This window comes from Rhea americana, unplaced genomic scaffold (assembly GCF_003343005.1).
Source record: "Rhea americana isolate MKP2758 unplaced genomic scaffold, rheAme1 scaffold_11, whole genome shotgun sequence".
NCBI classification, from domain to species: Eukaryota; Metazoa; Chordata; class Aves; order Rheiformes; family Rheidae; genus Rhea; species Rhea americana.
The window spans coordinates 7,274,737-7,291,875 of record NW_028185150.1 but is presented as its reverse complement, the minus strand read 5'-3'; the positions used below and the strand labels follow the sequence as shown (position 1 = coordinate 7,291,875).

General features: G+C 37.4%; 1 protein-coding gene across 1 annotated transcript in view; it reads left to right on the top strand.

The window, feature by feature from the left end:
* The window catches only part of PCSK5 (proprotein convertase subtilisin/kexin type 5), a 248,905-nt gene that overhangs the window by 59,333 nt on the left and 172,433 nt on the right, over positions 1–17,139 (top strand). Inside the window, exon 4 of the mRNA XM_085313604.1 lies at positions 15,799–15,942. Within this exon, the coding sequence (XP_085169730.1) occupies positions 15,799–15,942 (144 nt within the window). The remainder of the gene's footprint in view (positions 1–15,798; positions 15,943–17,139) is intronic.

Sequence of the window (17,139 nt, the reverse complement as noted above, 5' to 3'; positions counted from 1 at the left end):
ATTCAGTGGAAGTTAACCTAAATGAGTAAAGTGATCATTTTTAACTCAGACACTGAATAAAGAGGCCGTCGGCATAAGACCCCAGATCTCTTCAGATATGGGTAGGCATTTTTGGAAAATAAACTAATTCTAAGGTGAGGAGCAAGGCAGGCAATGTCCTCTTACCATTTTCCTCTGGAAGGTATATATTCCACCGAAACTTTAAACACTGATTGTTTCAAAGCAAGCTCATTTCCAACATACAGCTGAAATGTATGGTGGTCAAAGGGAGGAAGTGAGCGCGAGGAAAGAGCTTTAGACAGCTCCAAGAGATGCAAGTGATGATCTTTAACAAGGTTGATACCACTTTTGTCTTACTCTTTCCATTGTATTACAATCCATGAATGCATGATTAGCCTGCCATTTAAACATATAATTGCCCTGTCTTTATCCATTTTTATGTGAATATCTGAGCAAGCAGTTAATAACTGAATAACTGAATAATTGTTTGAAAAACAATTCAAAATTATATTAAGTCTAGATAGTGTAAATGCAAGAGCCTAAGGAAAAGCAAGCATAAATATAAATAGACTAAACATTAAGCATACGGTGGAGTTTTCCTGTTGTATGTCTTTAGGACAAGACAGTTTATTAATAAACAGTAAGTTACTACTTGGGAGATAACGTTTTGCTTTTTATGAATATCAACTCCTGGCTACAAGATTACATTTGGGAGCCAGAAAAACAGTTCAGAAAAAAATAAAGACAAGTTCAAGCAAATAAAATATGTTAAGAGGAGCTGAATAACTTTTTCTTTGTTCAAGTTCCATATACTCCTCCACCTCCAGGTTTAATGTACGATCAGGAGCAGACTTCTTTTGCTTTTAAGACTTTGATCTGGCTGCAAGCAGACTGTTAAGGAAACTTTGTATTCATGAGCTTTCAGACTCATGTTTGAATAAACAATCCAGCTTCTTATGCGCTTTATGCCATCCCAGCTGAAACACTGAAATCGATGTATTTTCAGTTTACTAAGACCCTRTCCACATGAAGTGAAATATGGAGAGAGGAATTAATATAGTCGATGTAGCAACTGTTAGAGCCTTTATGGCTGGTAGGTAGTCAGCCTGCTTACAGAATACATGACCCTAGAAGAGCACTCTTAAACTTAGTAAAGCACTGACTTTGTAGCCTCTGAGAACTTGCTCAGAGCCCTCTTCGAAAAACAAAATTTCCCAAGACGTCTAAGACAACCTAGGTGCCTGCTCTCTTAGGCAGTAGTCTGCCATCTACTGCCTATGTGCTCTTTACCCCCAGCTACTCAATCTCATCTCCATCACTTGCACCACCTCTAAGAACCAGCTGAACAGGCCCAAGAGGAGTAGTCTAGTAGAGAGCAAAGAAACCGAGGAGGAGGGAGCAGGATTATCTTTGACAGCAGTGAGCTGTTAGAGTAGTACGAGTTTCTTGAGGATATACACACATACACTCCATTTAGAGTGTTTATTGTCTTAGTTTTGTTTGCATTATTGGGTGTATTTTCTGTGCTAGTGTGGTTTTCCTCCTTTTTAAAATGTTATGTTGTATCTTGCAGTTTCCATTTGCACCCACTCCAAAAGAATAGTGAACTACTACATGAAAGTATAATGTATTGTTCTATTTCATTAATCTGCCCTTTCAAAAACATTTGCCTGAACATAACATTGGCCCACTATTTCTTTAATAGGGAAGTTCATCATATGTATTAGTGAGAGAAAATAAAAATCTCAGAGGTTCGGGTCCATTTTTCTCACTTGCATTGGGCATATGGTCAACTTTTGCAGTGTCTGGCTGCTTGCTCTTCTCTGACATCCAAATGTTTCAAGTGTTGACCACCCTGTTTGGAGCAGTTTTGATCTCCTTTGAGACTTACAACATGCCGATAACCTTAGACCATGTTATACATTGTGTAAGCTATTGCCACTGAAACATATTGAGGATTAGTTCAGTAGATATTTTCAATGAAAGAATCTAGGAGGGTGGCCAAAACCACTCAGTAAGCTTGGTTTGTTACTTTGCCAAGCCCTAGAAAAAGTCTTAGATTGTCTGAACGTTTGAAAGACTCATACACACACTTAACATTCATCCCACAATCTAATAGGAAAAATAAACCTGAGGCTGAGCCATTCATGACTTTTTGGAAACAATATAGAAACTGCTTAACAGATAGAAGTTGTATGTGTGAGAGATTCTGGAAGAAAGAGAGGTTATGACCCATGATGCCTCTGAACAGGCAGTAAGCAGTAGAGATTGACTAAAATCTCCAAATGGAGTTGCATTCTGTGGGGAGGGATAGGAACAATTTACATGCCTATACATGTGTTTAGTTTAAAAAAATCTAAATCATCTCAGTATTTGCTTCTAGGCAGTTGTGCGTAGGGGTACTGTGCACCTTGATTCAAAAAGGGAAGTTCAAATGAAAAGACATGGAGTGACACCTTTGAACAGTTTTCCTCCTTTTTCTGTCTCTAACAACCTTATGGTTGTAGTCATGTTGCTGGCAGATCAAGTTGATCCTTTGATTTATATGTTGATTTTAGGGGACAGATGAAGAGAAAAATACAGAGCAATCAAATAAACCATTCACTGTGAATTGAAAAGTTCTCACCTAGATTGTTTTTTGGCCCTTTTTATCCTTGTTAAATATTTGCATCTGCAACAGCGTAAGTCAAAGGGTGACGGTTTAACTAAGGGCTAGTGACTGAAAAGAAGAAATACCAGCAACAGCTGATTTGGCTGTTTAAATAAGGGAAACAGGGAAATAATGAGAGGGCTACTGGGAAAAGTGCTTATTGATGAGAGTTGATGAGAGACCCTGTGCAGCAGTGTACACAGGCTCATGATTATGTCTCTTGGACCTCACAGAAATTAGGCACCCACCTAAATGTGTTGTAGATTAAAGATAGATTTCTATTTGATTAGATTTTGTTGATATGTCAGTGTCCCACAAATCAGCTTTCATTTGCTACTAACTTAAAATTTCTAATTTTGCTCCAGCAGGAACACAAATTTTTGGTTTTAATAACTTGTCACCTATTCCTAAATTTAAAGGCCAAAGGAAAAAAAATCCTCATTTGAGTGTTTCATTTTAGTTCTATTTTGATGTTGTTTGCAGATTTAATTTAGTATTGAAGATAATTTTATTCACATAGAGCTTAATGTTTTTGTACGTATTTATGGTAGAGTTGTTCAGGATATGCATGTATTTAAAGCAGTGCCTAACTTCAGGCTCAGAAATACCCTCCTGGGGTATTTGAAGGCAGTTAATCAGCAGAAAAAAGTTCTCTCAAATCCTACTTGCCACTGAGATTTCTGTGAAGTTCCTGATACATAGATGCTTTTCTCAGACAGATGTCAGCATTAATATCTGAACTCCTTTCCATGATTCTTTTCAGAGTTATGGCAGAGGATTGTTATGGTCATTTAGATTGACCAACAATAACAACAACTGGAAATCTATAATTAAAACTCACAATTTCTAATTGAGCTGCAGTATGTTCTCAGTGAGACGTGTGTACGTGTATATATATATATATATATATGTAAGATAAAAGATTGCACTTGTACAAAAGTCACGTCCATAGGACTCACATCCATGTGTTAATGATTATTAAAAAAATTGTACCTCGTAGTTGTGTATTTGTCTAACTCCATATTTACCTTGTTAGGCCAATCTTTGCTAGATTAAAGAAAAATCCGCCTTCAGAAATTTCTTCAATGTTGAGGCGCTTTCATTCTATAATCAGGTCATCTCTTTGCCTTCTCTTGGATGAAATAAATTACGTTGAAGTTGTTAAGAATCATGTAACTTGTGTTTCCAGATGTGATTCAGAAAAAAAGGCAATGAGGAGGACTCATTTCTGTTTTTCTAACAGCATTCTTTTTGAAACATTAGACATACACAAATATCATTGCAGGAATAGTCTCCTTTCTCACTTTCAAAAGTCAGTTTAATCCCCTTCCTGCTATCCCACTGCTTAACTAAGAAGGGATAACATATGGCTTCATAGAGCATCTTATTAAAGCTACAGGTGACTCTCTTCCTTAAGCCTTAAATCCCTTTCTGTGTTTCTGTATACTTTCTCTCTTTTTATGGTTAGTCCACTCGGTCCTACAAGTACAGTTTGATGTATGAATATGTTAGAAAGACGGTGCTTAAATAGGTTCACCTTCAYAAGTGATCCAGATCAGTTTCTTTAGCCACCATTACTTCCTACTCCACTAATTTGTGTGAACTGCAGGAAAATGCAATTTAAACTTCCCTGTACTAAGAGAAGGCATCATTGCTTCTTATGGCTGAAGACTTAGTAGTTGTACATGATCGTTAGCATTTCCTTAAACAAAACAAATTTAACTGTATCTGTTCAGATATCGTAATAGCTTCAAAGTACAAACTGACATGGCAAACCCTTGTTAACTTCCTTAGGAGTGGTTACATTGTTAAATGCTCACAGATTCATGCTACATCCGTAATGGATCCAGAGATTTCATTGTAGTATTTTAGATAAATAAATTTTTTTTTGTAACTGTCTCATGCATTTACATGATACAACATAACAGTTAACGTAAGAATTAGCTTATTGGAGGGATGTTATATTTCCCTTTATATTTGCTTGGCAGAATCTTTAAGCTCTGTGTAGTATTTTTGGCACATATGCATGATAGCATAGTATTCTCAGTTAAACAGTACAGCCAATAGAGAAACAAAGCAAATAGGGCAGGGAGAGAGGAAGATGCATTTACAGCTGAGATTTGAAAATGGAGAAATCTGGGAGTCAGAAGACCAGCTGACAGGAATCATAGAAGAGAAGGATAGAGATGGTAGGAATGACAAGGGAGAATGCAGGCTGGAGAAGTGAAGCTACAGAGAGAATATGGTAGCTGAAGTGGCAAAGAGTGGTGGCACGTGAGAAGTGACAACGATCATGAAATTAAGAACTTCTACCTTTAGTTTATTTCTGTTCGTGTATTGCTTCCCTTCCTACCATGTTAGTTTGCTTTCTCTGGTTCTGTCAGCTACTGATTTCCTGGATTTTATGATCTATACACATGCTAAGGCTCTTATCATTAATGAATGTTCCATTTGAAAGCTGAAACCTGGTCTACACGCAGACTGTATATAAGCCTGACAGTAATGAATGCGATTTTCTTTCCAGTCCCAGTTAGATTAATTACATTTTCCAGTTTCTGGTAAGGATAAAAGGTACTTGTACTGGGGTAGTTTTTCTTCTGTCTTTCTAGAGAAGACAGAAGAATACAAAATTATATTCTCAATTCAGTCTTTGAATATTCAATCAAATATTCAATTATATTATTTGCAATTGGAGGAAGTTCTTTAATAGTACTGCTGTCCTCCGCATAATCTAGGTGTCCTTTGGAGTAAGGATGTGGATTTAGTTTGCAGGAGCTTTGAAAGTCCCTGTATGTCCTTTACTAGAAAGCTTTAAAGGCTTGGATTATGCCCAGTTTTCCACAAAATCAATATTTGCAAATACGCTGCACTTTTCCAGAACCTTTCAGGAATATCTAATTTCTGATACAGCTTGAATTCTTACTCTCTGCTGCAATTTCCGTTAAGACTCTTTTCAGTTTTCACAGCATTTTTACATTCTGGGTCTACTTACACAGTCTTTTATGCACAGCTGTGTCATATGCCTCTAGACTAACCTTCTTTGACATTTCAGGACCTTAATATTTAATCAGCTCAGTCAAATTTCCTGAGACAGTAAGAGTAACTCTGTGGTACTTTTGTGCCTAATGGAAAACTTTTGGTTGTGTTCTTGAAAAAAAAATCTTTTCTTTTTCTTTCCTGGGCCTCCCTAGATTTCTCCAGGCTTGTTTTCTCATTTCTGCCAGATGATCTCATCTACAAAATACAACTAGCCACTCCCTCTAGTGGTTTGGCCTTATCTTCCTAGGTTTCTCTTATAATATAGAGTGGACCTTGCATTCATCAACCATACCGAGTTCAAATGGTGAAAARCCCATTGGTGCCTACAGTACTTGCTTCCCTATAGGCAAATTAAAATAGCAGCCATTCATCTTAGTACAATCCTGTACTGTTAATGAATTTTCACAGCATGCATTTCAATATTAGATTAAACATTTCTGTACAACTGTCTAAGGAGGGTATGAAATGATTTTTATTCTTCTTTCCCAAGAGAATAGTTTGTCTTTAGTTTGTCCTCTGGCAAACTGTGATCTCCTCTGACATACCAATCCAGGCAAATAATAGGACCATAGGTGCAATAACCTGATGTCTCATTATGGTTCTTAGGGGACAGGCTTGTAGATACTGAGTAGCACAGATGTTTATTGCTGAAGTAAAGGTGCTACAAACAGTTCCAGTCTTAAGAACTACATATGCCCACAAGAAAATGAGAAAAAACTCTTGCTCCTTTACTGATAGTGGAATTTGGGATTATGCTTGTATTCTGAGCAATACGTTCACTATTTCTGCCACCCTCCTGTGTCTTTAGGAAGAACAGGGACACACATCTTTCTTGTGGCCTCCTGAAGGAGCCCTGCATCTCCCATCCCTCAGCCTTCTTGTCCTTCTCCCCCAGGACTCCCCACCATTAACATCGGACGTCACCAAGATATTGCCTCATAGATCACAGGGACCTTACCACAACATACTAAAGAGAAAAGACAGTAGTAGTCCAGCAGGCCTTAAAAAGGGCCATAGTCATATTTATAGCCAATGTCTCATCATCTTGTTTCTTTCTAAGACCTTACATCCGTGCAGGCTTAAGACACTCTTAGAAAAAAAGACTTCTTATTCTCCAAATCAGCTTACCCCCGACAGCTTCAACAGTACTTCCTCCTTGAACATCACCCTCCCCTCTTTTCTCTGCAAAACAAAATAAAACAAAACAAACAAAACGAAATGAGGAGGGAAGTGGGTTTATATAAGTGCCAAGCTCATGCCACTGTCATCAATCTTTAGGAAGGTTAATGATTAATTGCAGCCATATGTTTAGGGGCTTCTCACACTGTGGTTAGTTTAATTTTGTCACATATGTTCACACAAAGTCTAAATAAAAACATCTCCCTCTCCCATACTTCTTAACAACTTGATACGGAAGTAATTTTCTTTGACTTAAAAATTTTTTAAAAAATAAAATTGTGAAGAGTGTGTCTTTTATGGTGTAGATAGAATCTGTACTTATAAAAACTGTCCTAAAGCAAGACTTACTATCTGTTTAATTGTTACTTTAGAAATAACAAAAAAATACCAAGTCTAGTCTTACTTGATCTTACTAGGTGACTGCAAGCTGTTCTGGGGTTTATTTATTTCTTTTGCCTTGGYTGAAAGATTAGAGATTCTGAATTTTTCTATCAAAAGTTACAAATTTGTCACTGAAAGCAGTTAGTAATAAAACTTGAAATATCTTAATAAGCTGACTAAAAAATTCTTCCTTAATTATCCAAGATTAACTTTCTTTTAGTTTTGTTCATTCTGTAATGCTGCTATTTGCYGTTTGTCTCATCCTCACAAAATCATGTTGAATAATCAGCATGTAAARGTAATACAGCTATTTTTACACAGCTGATGCCCTTTAGGCTTTTTGCAGCTCATTCTGTAGTCACAAATTAGGGTGATTTTAGACTGGCTACAGTTCTTATGGACAAGAAAGCTCACAAACAGAGAAACAAAATTCAGCCTGGATGCTGATGCTGTCTTTGATTCATAGTACTATTTAACCATAAGTTTATATCACTGCAATGATAAGCAAAATTTATAGCTATATTTGAGACCTCTCAGAAGAAGAAGGAGTTAAGGAGATTAGTATTACCAGCCTGAAGCATTCAAAACTCACAAGTCATGCCCAGAATATACTCTTGAATTTGCATTTAAAATCAAGAGCGTAGGAAAAACAAACAGAACTAACTCCTATTCATTTTATTTGGCTTTTGTGCGCTAAGACTATAGTGTTCACATTTTCAGAATCTTTTCAATAACCAAGAGGAATGAAAAAAATCCTTTAAAAACATGAGCATTCAGAGTCTGGAACAGTTGTGTAGTCATATGGACTCCATGAACTGATACTAAAAAAAAAAAAAAAGCATCTTGGGACTTTCTGTGAAAATGCCCTATTTTTCTTTTTTTTGAGACTTCAAGGAGGTCAAATAAAAATATGAGGAAAGGCCACAAAAAAATGGCGAAATGGAAAGAATTGTCCCTGTGAGGAATTATTCATCCTTTGTGAATACTGCATCCTGGGGGCTGAGGTTGTGTAACTAAGGCTAGGGCAGCTGTTTTGGGCATATATTCTCTCTAATTATTAAAAGAATTTCTATCTTTTTTTTTTTTTTTTTTGGATGGGACTTAAAGCAGGTAAAAGTACATTAGTGTTTGATCCACTTTCAGGCCTTTTCTGACTAAGACAGGTAGGCTACAGTAGTAATAGTAGTAATAATAGAAGCAACAGTCACTGAGTAGGTATCTTGAGGAAATCTAGTCGTATGGAGAGATCCAATTCCAAGCACGCTTCTTTCCTTCCTACATTACCTAGTAGTAGCCACAGGTTGCTGAAGTTACTTCCTTTCCTCCCCTCTTTCTCCTTTATTGATCTCAAGATATGTTACCTCAGATTTCCGTATTTTTCTAAACACTTCCCAGGCAGAAATCTATCTGTCCATATGTTGACATGTATTTGACAACAAGTGAGCACTAAATTGAGGATATATAAGGTGCACCAGCTCTATGATGTGCTGCGTATATGGGTGATTTGTGCTTCCAAAATAAACTGGACACATGCTGGATGCTTTTATACACAATTTCTTTCTCTCGCTCTCTTTTTTTTTTTTTTTCCTTTTTTAAATCCTCTTTTCCTTCTCTCCATACATATATTTTTGCTCTTCAGAATGATGTGGTGGAGCTTCTGGAGTTTTTGTGGGTGCTTCTTTTGTCCATTTGCTGCTAAGTGTAGGTGTCATGACATGCACAGTGGCCAAAAGGCAGCTTTACCTAGATTTTTGTCTTTGCCTTTCTGATGTAGCCTCCATATGGGAGGGAATTAGATCTAAAGGCACATGTCCTAACAGAGTCACAAGTCACACCCCACATGAGATGAAGGGGTGATACTACAGGCATATTATTTCTGTGCCTCTGCTGGTTCTAGTGCTTACAACTGGGAGCAAAACTACTGCCTGCAGACCTGGGCATGGGGGTGTTTCCCATTGCTAAAAGAGCCAAAGTAACCATAGACAGGTTGCCTGTAGAGCATAAAGGGCCTGCCTGATTTAACTCATGTTTAAGCCAACATAYAGCTTACAGAAAAACAACTAGCATTAACTTTAAGAAGTGCCAATGGTGGAAAAGTGATGGAATTGTCTTGAATATGAATTTAATACATGATGAATTACTCTATTTTTGGAAAGACTAGCGATGTAGTCACAGTCATAGAATAAGAATTATGACCTCCTTCCTTTTCTCTGCAAAAATTGTATATGTAGTCCTGCAAATTATTCGTGTCTAACTATAGCCATTAGATACTCCTATGAATACAAGAAGTCCTTTTATAATGATTTTCTGTTCCCTTTCCTTGCTTAAACAGGCATAAAATAATGGAAGTTCATGATTGTTCTTATTGGCCTCTCAGTGTATTTACTTTCTTTGTTAACTTAAAGACTCAATAAAGCTTTAGAACCAAATTCATCTCTGAAGTAAACTAACTAAACCCTCTGGAGTTGCATGAGCAATGGATTTCGTGTTAAATATTCGATATAGTACAATTTTGACATACATCTCTTGATACAGACACAGATTTAAAAAAAATTAGCAATTCAGTAAAGCGTGACTCCAGAAGTCAGGTACTATTTAATGCAAAAGATCTTGTGGTTAAGATGAATTAGACTTTCTATTATCTGCCTGTTCCTGGTAGACCTTCAAAATATGATGTGCYGCAATAATCCAAATTTATTTTAAAGTGAGACTAAGAGGAAAATAATTTGCTATGCAGTTAGCATATCATGCACTAAATATCAGGTTGTATCTAAGAAAAACAGAAATATTTCCTGCAAGCACATCTTCTTTTCCCTCCTAAAATCCTTCTTTCACCTTCTATTACTTGCAATGAAAGAATAAAAATGTTATGAATACTTTTAAAATGAAACACTATTCTAATACAGAATCTTTCAGAAAATACATCTTTCAACTCCTTACAATGGAAAAGACAAAAAAAAAAATTCAAAACGGCACTTCATCTCATCAGGTTATAATGTTTTTGGAAACATGTTTTCTTTCTATTTAATTGTATGAATCATTTTAATAAGAAGCCTACCTTACCAACTCCTGATCATCTCCCTGTGTACTTATTTCATTCCATTTTAAAATTGGATCCCATCAAAAGCATAAAGAGATTATTTCTCTTTTTTTCCAGGCACAGAGAGAGCAATTGACAAGTTTTAACTTAGAGCACTGCATGAAGCTGTACGACAGAAAAGTGAACGTAGCATCAGAATGTCTCCTATACTAAAGTTTTGCTGCCTGTGCCTTTGCCCGAACTGGCTAAGAGAGCCAAATACCCCACATTACATTCCCTTCACAGAGCAGGTAGATGCTCTGTTTTTTTCTGATAGCTCCACAARAAGCCAGCAGCCATTCACTGGCCCTGCATACTCCTCTGTGCCCTGCTCATGTTGATCAGGCTCCCGGCACAGCCTCTTGACTGTCCTTTTTCCTCTGTGTACAACTTCTCCATCCTATCCCTACTCATGGCTTAGTATCTGACAAACACCCTGATGGAAGGAAAGGGACTGTAATCTGTATGGCTTGTTTCTGCCTGTGCTGAGGACATTTTAGATACCATTCTAATGGAACCAGGAGGTTTTTCTCTCTTTTAATACTCTAATGGTCTGTCTTTTCTGATCTCTGAGCAGGGTCTAGTACTGAGAGCTTTCTTGGGCCCAGAAGCATATGTAATGTTCCTACAAATTGGACCCAAGAGCTATCAACTCACATGATTGGTCTTTAATATTCGGTCATTCTGATTATTATCTTGTGTTTCTCTATGCTACTTAAATATTGACAATACATTTAACTACTGCTGACTCAAAAATGACAGCAAACCAATGCTATGTGCCTCACGAAGACTTACAGAGGGCGTGATATGCAGTTTCTGAAAGACTGTGTGGCACAGGGTTAGAAACTTTTGTTTCTATTCTGCTCTGAAAGTCTGTATCTTAAGATCAACATGGGGTTAGAAACTTCTATCTCTGTTCTGTTTTTATAGACTAACAGGTATTGCAAAAGACAGAAAAGAACATTACAGTCACTTGTATTGATTTTTCACTCTGGAATTCCAAAAAATTTTGTCTTAATGTGATTCCTGATTTCTCAGCCCAGCAGCTCAATTTGTTATTGATCCCTAATTGGATACAGCAAGCTGCAGACCATCAAAATTAGTGCAGCAGACAAAGAACATTAAGATAATGATAGTGACAATATGCTATTTCTTTTAGAGAGAATTTCACAAAAGAGCTAAGGAGATGTAGGCACATGACTGACATTGAAAATAAATTGCAAATAATTGGAATCTAATACATAAAAACAGAATCCCTTTTTAATGTAGTGTCTGCTTTTAATTGCAAGGTTGGCTTCTAAATTGTCTTTCCAAAAGGCATACGAATGATTCTTTTGGTCTTTTACCCTTGTAAGACTTGAATTTCAAGTCTGAGAAAAGTTCTGGATCTGAAATTTTCCTTACTATATCCCTCTTCCTTCCTGAATGTCCTTCAGGAGTCTCTCAGCCCTGCAGACAGTTCCTATTAAATGCTAACTGTGGTATCATTAACATTTTCCAATTAAGCAGTCCAAAGAAAAATGTAATCCTTTAACTACCTGTTAAAAACTGTATGTAAAAATACTCTATGTAACTGGGTGCAGGGTTGTTTATTCCTTTTGATGGTGTCCTCCAGGAGACAGATGAAAATGATGTATGTTGAAATGGGCTGGTTTACTGCAGTTGTCTAGTCATGGTACCAATCAGGAGATTTCTGAATTACTTAATCTGCTGGAAGAGAGGGGAAATTCCATAGACTAGCCTAGTTTACAGTGTTGCCTAAATTAAAATTCAAAAACAACCATTCARAGATAAATAGATCTAACAAAATCCTCTCAACTCTACAGCTTCTGTGCATTAATATGACAAAGATTGTTTTTATTCGGAAAAAAGATAAGAAAATTATATTGAAAATTAGTTTAATAATTCAATAATTGACCATTCACACAAAATACAATCAATCTGAATTACATAATTATTATTTTATAATAAAATTTATTCTTATATAATGTGCTAATTATATTATCACGTAATTATTATTTTTTATTATAGTTTGATATAACTAACACGTTTTAATATTTGTGATTTAGGTCATGCTGTAAATCTAAGCAATACTTGCAAATTCATTAAAAAATGTCCTCTGCTAAGTAGTTAACAATGTAATTTGGATGGATGTTTAAGAAGCAGCACATGGTTGAAGAATCAAGTAGTAGAATGGACCTCAACAGTGGAAAATTCTTTACAAAAATGATTTTGAAGAAAAAAAAACGAATGAAACCAAGCTATAAATGACATGTTAGATGCTGTTTCATATGGAATGGCATATCTATACTATATTATATAGTATTTGAAGAGTAATTTCACTCTAAGATTTGCATTATTTCTGATTAAAGCCACATCTTCTGACTGCTTAGAGAACTATGTGCACAGTCAGATTAACTTGGATAAGATCACATACTAATCTGTAGAGGAAGGTAGAGTTTGTGGTGAAAATACAGAGATCTGAGATCAAATGTTGAACCAAACAGAACTTGAATTTGAATGCTAAATGCCAGTAAAGGAAGAGAAAAACAAAGCCTAGGAGTGGGGCAAGAAGAGCATGCTTAAAAATAAATGAGAGAGGAGGAAGAAGAGTAAGGAACAGAGATGAAGAGAAATCAAAGATGGTATTTCTAATACGATTTGAGAATAAGCTGAATGTTGTAACAATAAGAACTGAACCCTTCAACTGCTGTTGAATTCTTCCGGCTCGGATGTGTCTCCACTGCCTTTCTATTTGCTGTCCAGATGTTACCTGTATTGTGATGGCAAATTATAAGTGGGCATACGGCTGTGTCTGCTTTACCTCAGAATTTCTTTTATACCAAAAGATTTTGTTTAGACTATCTTTCTGCCTAGTCTTGGAGTAGAGCAAAGCCATTTGAATATTAATTTGATCTGGCACATCTTTKGAGACAATCAACAGAGCAGTCAGGAAAACAGCAGATATACCTTATCTCATGTTCATGTACGTGAATGCAGTAGAGCAGCTGATGAATGAGCCTCTCTTCTGCTTCTGCCGGGAGAGCAGGAGTCCAGGTAAGGTTAGAGAGGGCAACCGACTGTGCTGACATTGTGAGGGAAAAAGCGGTCATCTTCTGACAGAGACGAAGAGCATGCAGGGGAAAAGGGATTAAAAACCTGTGTACTTGCTTAGCTGKGGAGGCTTGACTGGACTAGGAGCAGAGCAACTGACTCGTCTTCTGAGACAAGAGCGAAAAAGAAGTAGCAAAGCAGCCAGTGGGTTACTATGTGTTTCAGAGACAAAAGGACAGTGCAATGGCCCTGCCATCTTCACCACTTCCTCAGGACTTGTGAGGATTGGTAGGAATCAGAGCAAGCGGTCCACCCCAGTCAAAATGTCCAAAGCGAAAGTCCGTGTTGGAGAGGAATGGCAGTGTGCAAGGGTTTGCCGCCCTAACTTTGCCCTGAAACCAGCAGGAACATCCTTTGATTTTGTTGCTGGCTTTGAGGCCATCCCTGAAACACAGGGGTGCCCAGTGAGTGCAATTGCTGCAATCCCAGTGTCAGCCCCAGAGCTCAGTGCCAAGAGCCTGGCTGCCCATCCTGGCTCTTGGGCCTGCTCTGCAGTGAGGGCASGGGCTTGCGCTTTGTCATCTCCATGTCTTCACACCAGCAAATATATTCATAATATTTGTAATAGTGATGCTCATCTCTCTTGCAGGTGTTTTCTGCCAACTAATTCAGTAATGCCTTTGAAAAATGCAAAGGAATCTGGAAACACTACCTGCTTTTATTCCTATTGTTTGTATGTTAGAAGGTTGGGTTGCATGTGCAGCTGTTCCATTCAGTGTGCAGAGGCAAGTTTACCAGCTGATAAATCTGATAAAATCAACAGTGCAAACATTGTCCAAGCAACATACAAAACAAAAAAAAGTTAAGCCTAACCTACACATTCCTTGGAACTGGCTCCTAAAGTCCTTCAAATGCCTTTGAGTGTGTATGTATATATACATCCCCCTATAAACACACGAATATATATATTCATAAACAAATACACACAGAGAGAGTAAKAGTGACTGTATACAGTGTACATACATACAGTATCTCAGAACATAGTTTTGATTTAGGTAACAGCAGGTAACCACTTAAATCCTCTGATTTGTATCTGAAAGTACAGGAGTGTGAATGGGAGAAAAGGGAGGAAGAAAAGTACAATTTTACAATAATCTTGACATCAGTCACATTGGCACCAAATATGGCTAATGGTTGCCTTCTGAGTGTTTACATTCAGGTGGAGAGGGATGGACTAAATCAAGCCAAAATGCATCCCTCTGAATGTATTCACATGAGGCACAATGTGCAGAGTGCTAAAACACTGCCTCGAGATGGGGGAATGAGGCTTAGGGGCAGGGAGAGTGAATGCTGAGCCACAGGGCCACTGTTGCTAYGATACAAGTTTCAAGTATTCTTTTTTATTATTATTATTTCTTTCTTCTCCCTCCCACTCTCCACTCTCCCCCTTCCCTCCCACTCTCCTTTTTGCCTGTTGCTCTGAGACTAGAGGAGCTGGAGAAAAGCAGTGTTAGTAAGGGGCTGGTTGGACCCCCTTTACAGAGACAGCTTTGCCTGTGGGTCAGGGAGTTGCTAATGGGGCATATGAATACTCAAAGGATCGACTCTCATTGCCATGGAAAACCAGATTTCATCATGTGAACTGGGTGCATTCATGTCAAGGAAGCGGCTTTCAGTTTCAATGTACCCTAAATTTTTTTTTTTTTTTTTTTTTTTTGCCCTACACCCTGCTTGGTTGCGCAGAAAGTTGTACACCAGGTTGTTCACAATGTGGCTATCCATGATTCATCAGACACCTCAAGCTGCAAGTTTTTCAGAGTGCTGTTTTGGTTACAGGTTCTTAACTGCTGCTCATCTCCTGCTGATACTGCACAAAACCTGCCAAAAGCCTTCTTTTGTAGATAGAAATGAATCTGGATTAGTTTCCAGACGTTCTGTCAAGAAATTATACAGCACATAAGCTCCAAAAAGCAGATTTTGTTTCCATGGCCATTTCAGTACAGGCATTTGTCTACTTCTAGCTGCATATGGTTTGTTTTTCAGAAAAAAAATCAAATAATTCAAATGCACATTTCAAATGAGAGTGCTTAACAGTCAGGAATAGTTGCTTTACTTTACACAGGGCTCCTAGTGGTTCAGTGTGGCTGAACACTTCCCTTTTGTGTTGCTTAACATGAAGAGTAGTCTGACAGAGAAATAAGCAGGTCTAGCAATTTTCATTTAATTTAGCATTTATTTTTTTAATTATGCATGTATTCCTAAATGTAGATGTTGATCTTGTACAGTTGCTATTCAAATTGATATGTTTGTGTACTAATTTAAATGGTAATGTTAATGTGAATAAGCTAATATCTCAACTCCACACCGTTCAGTAATCTGCAACATCCAACACTTTTATCTCTTCTTTTTTCTCTAGCACTGCAGTGATAACACCCATCATTGCCAATCAGATATGAATATAGTAGGTGCTTGGAAGAGAGGCTACACTGGAAAGAATGTTGTGGTCACCATCCTGGATGACGGCATTGAAAGAAACCATCCAGACTTGATGCAGAATTATGTGAGTCTCAGCATTAGTCCAGATTACTGCTTTATATATACTATGCTATAAATTTACTGCTGATAGAGAGATGAACATGTTCTAGTTGCTGGAGAAAGAGGGAGGAGGGAAGGAGGGAGCTCATATGAGTTTTTCCTCAAATGGTAACATCAATGGGAAGAAAACATTCCTCAAGGAGAAAAACAACTTTCGGTAATCTGTGTTCTTTTAAGACTGTGTGCAGTCTGATGTCTTTAATATCTGGATGCCTTTCCTGGTTGAGTTTTGCATTTCTGAAAAACTGGAACCAATCACCTGAAGTTGTTTATCTTCTCTGTAATTATTTTACTTAATATCCACACACTCTTAATTAACAATCTCAGAACTTAGGAATGGAATACCGTGCTTTTGAGTAAATGCATGCAGCTGAAGTCCATTTTTGGCCAGTATATTTAGCTAGCAAGACAGCAGATTTTCTCAAAATACTGTAATTTTAGGCATACCTGCCTACTTATTTATTTTTAAAGTTATTTATCTTATTGCTAGAAATAATATTAAAGAGAAAAGACATGACTTGTTGTGAATCACTCACTTAAGAAAGGGTGTAGAATGTTTTGGGGTCTTTCTAGTAAATCTCTGTTAACTCCAGTGAGTGCCCTCCCAATTTGTAATAGGAGGAGAACTGGCTCCTTTGTTTACCGTATGTTTCATATAGCCTCAGAAGGTTTCTGTTTGCTTGTGGTTCATCACATTTAAATGTTTGGTTTAATATACCTTGGAAGGATTGCATAACATAAATAGAGGCTGCCTCACTAGTAGGTGATTTCTTGATTTAGCATTACAATTTGAAGCTGAGTAGAATGTCAGGACTGTGGGTTGCTGGAGTGGTTATTCCCATGTTTCACGGATAGGCATTACCTAAAAGCACATGACCTTGTGGACCTTATTGTGAACCTGAAGTGAAATGTGCAAGCTGTATGTTCACAGGACGTGAGAAAACAAATATGTTTGGACTGAATCAGATTGCTGAAGATGACCCACGCAGGGCAAGGATATACCTTCAGGCCTATAAGAGGCATAGATCTTGTAAAAGAGACTATGCTGAACACAGTCTTTGTGTCRTATCACCTCGACAGAGCATTCAAGAGATGAGGAGGATTAATAACCCATAAAAACTACAGTTATATCTATAGTTCTGAAGTCATTTATTTTAAGGTA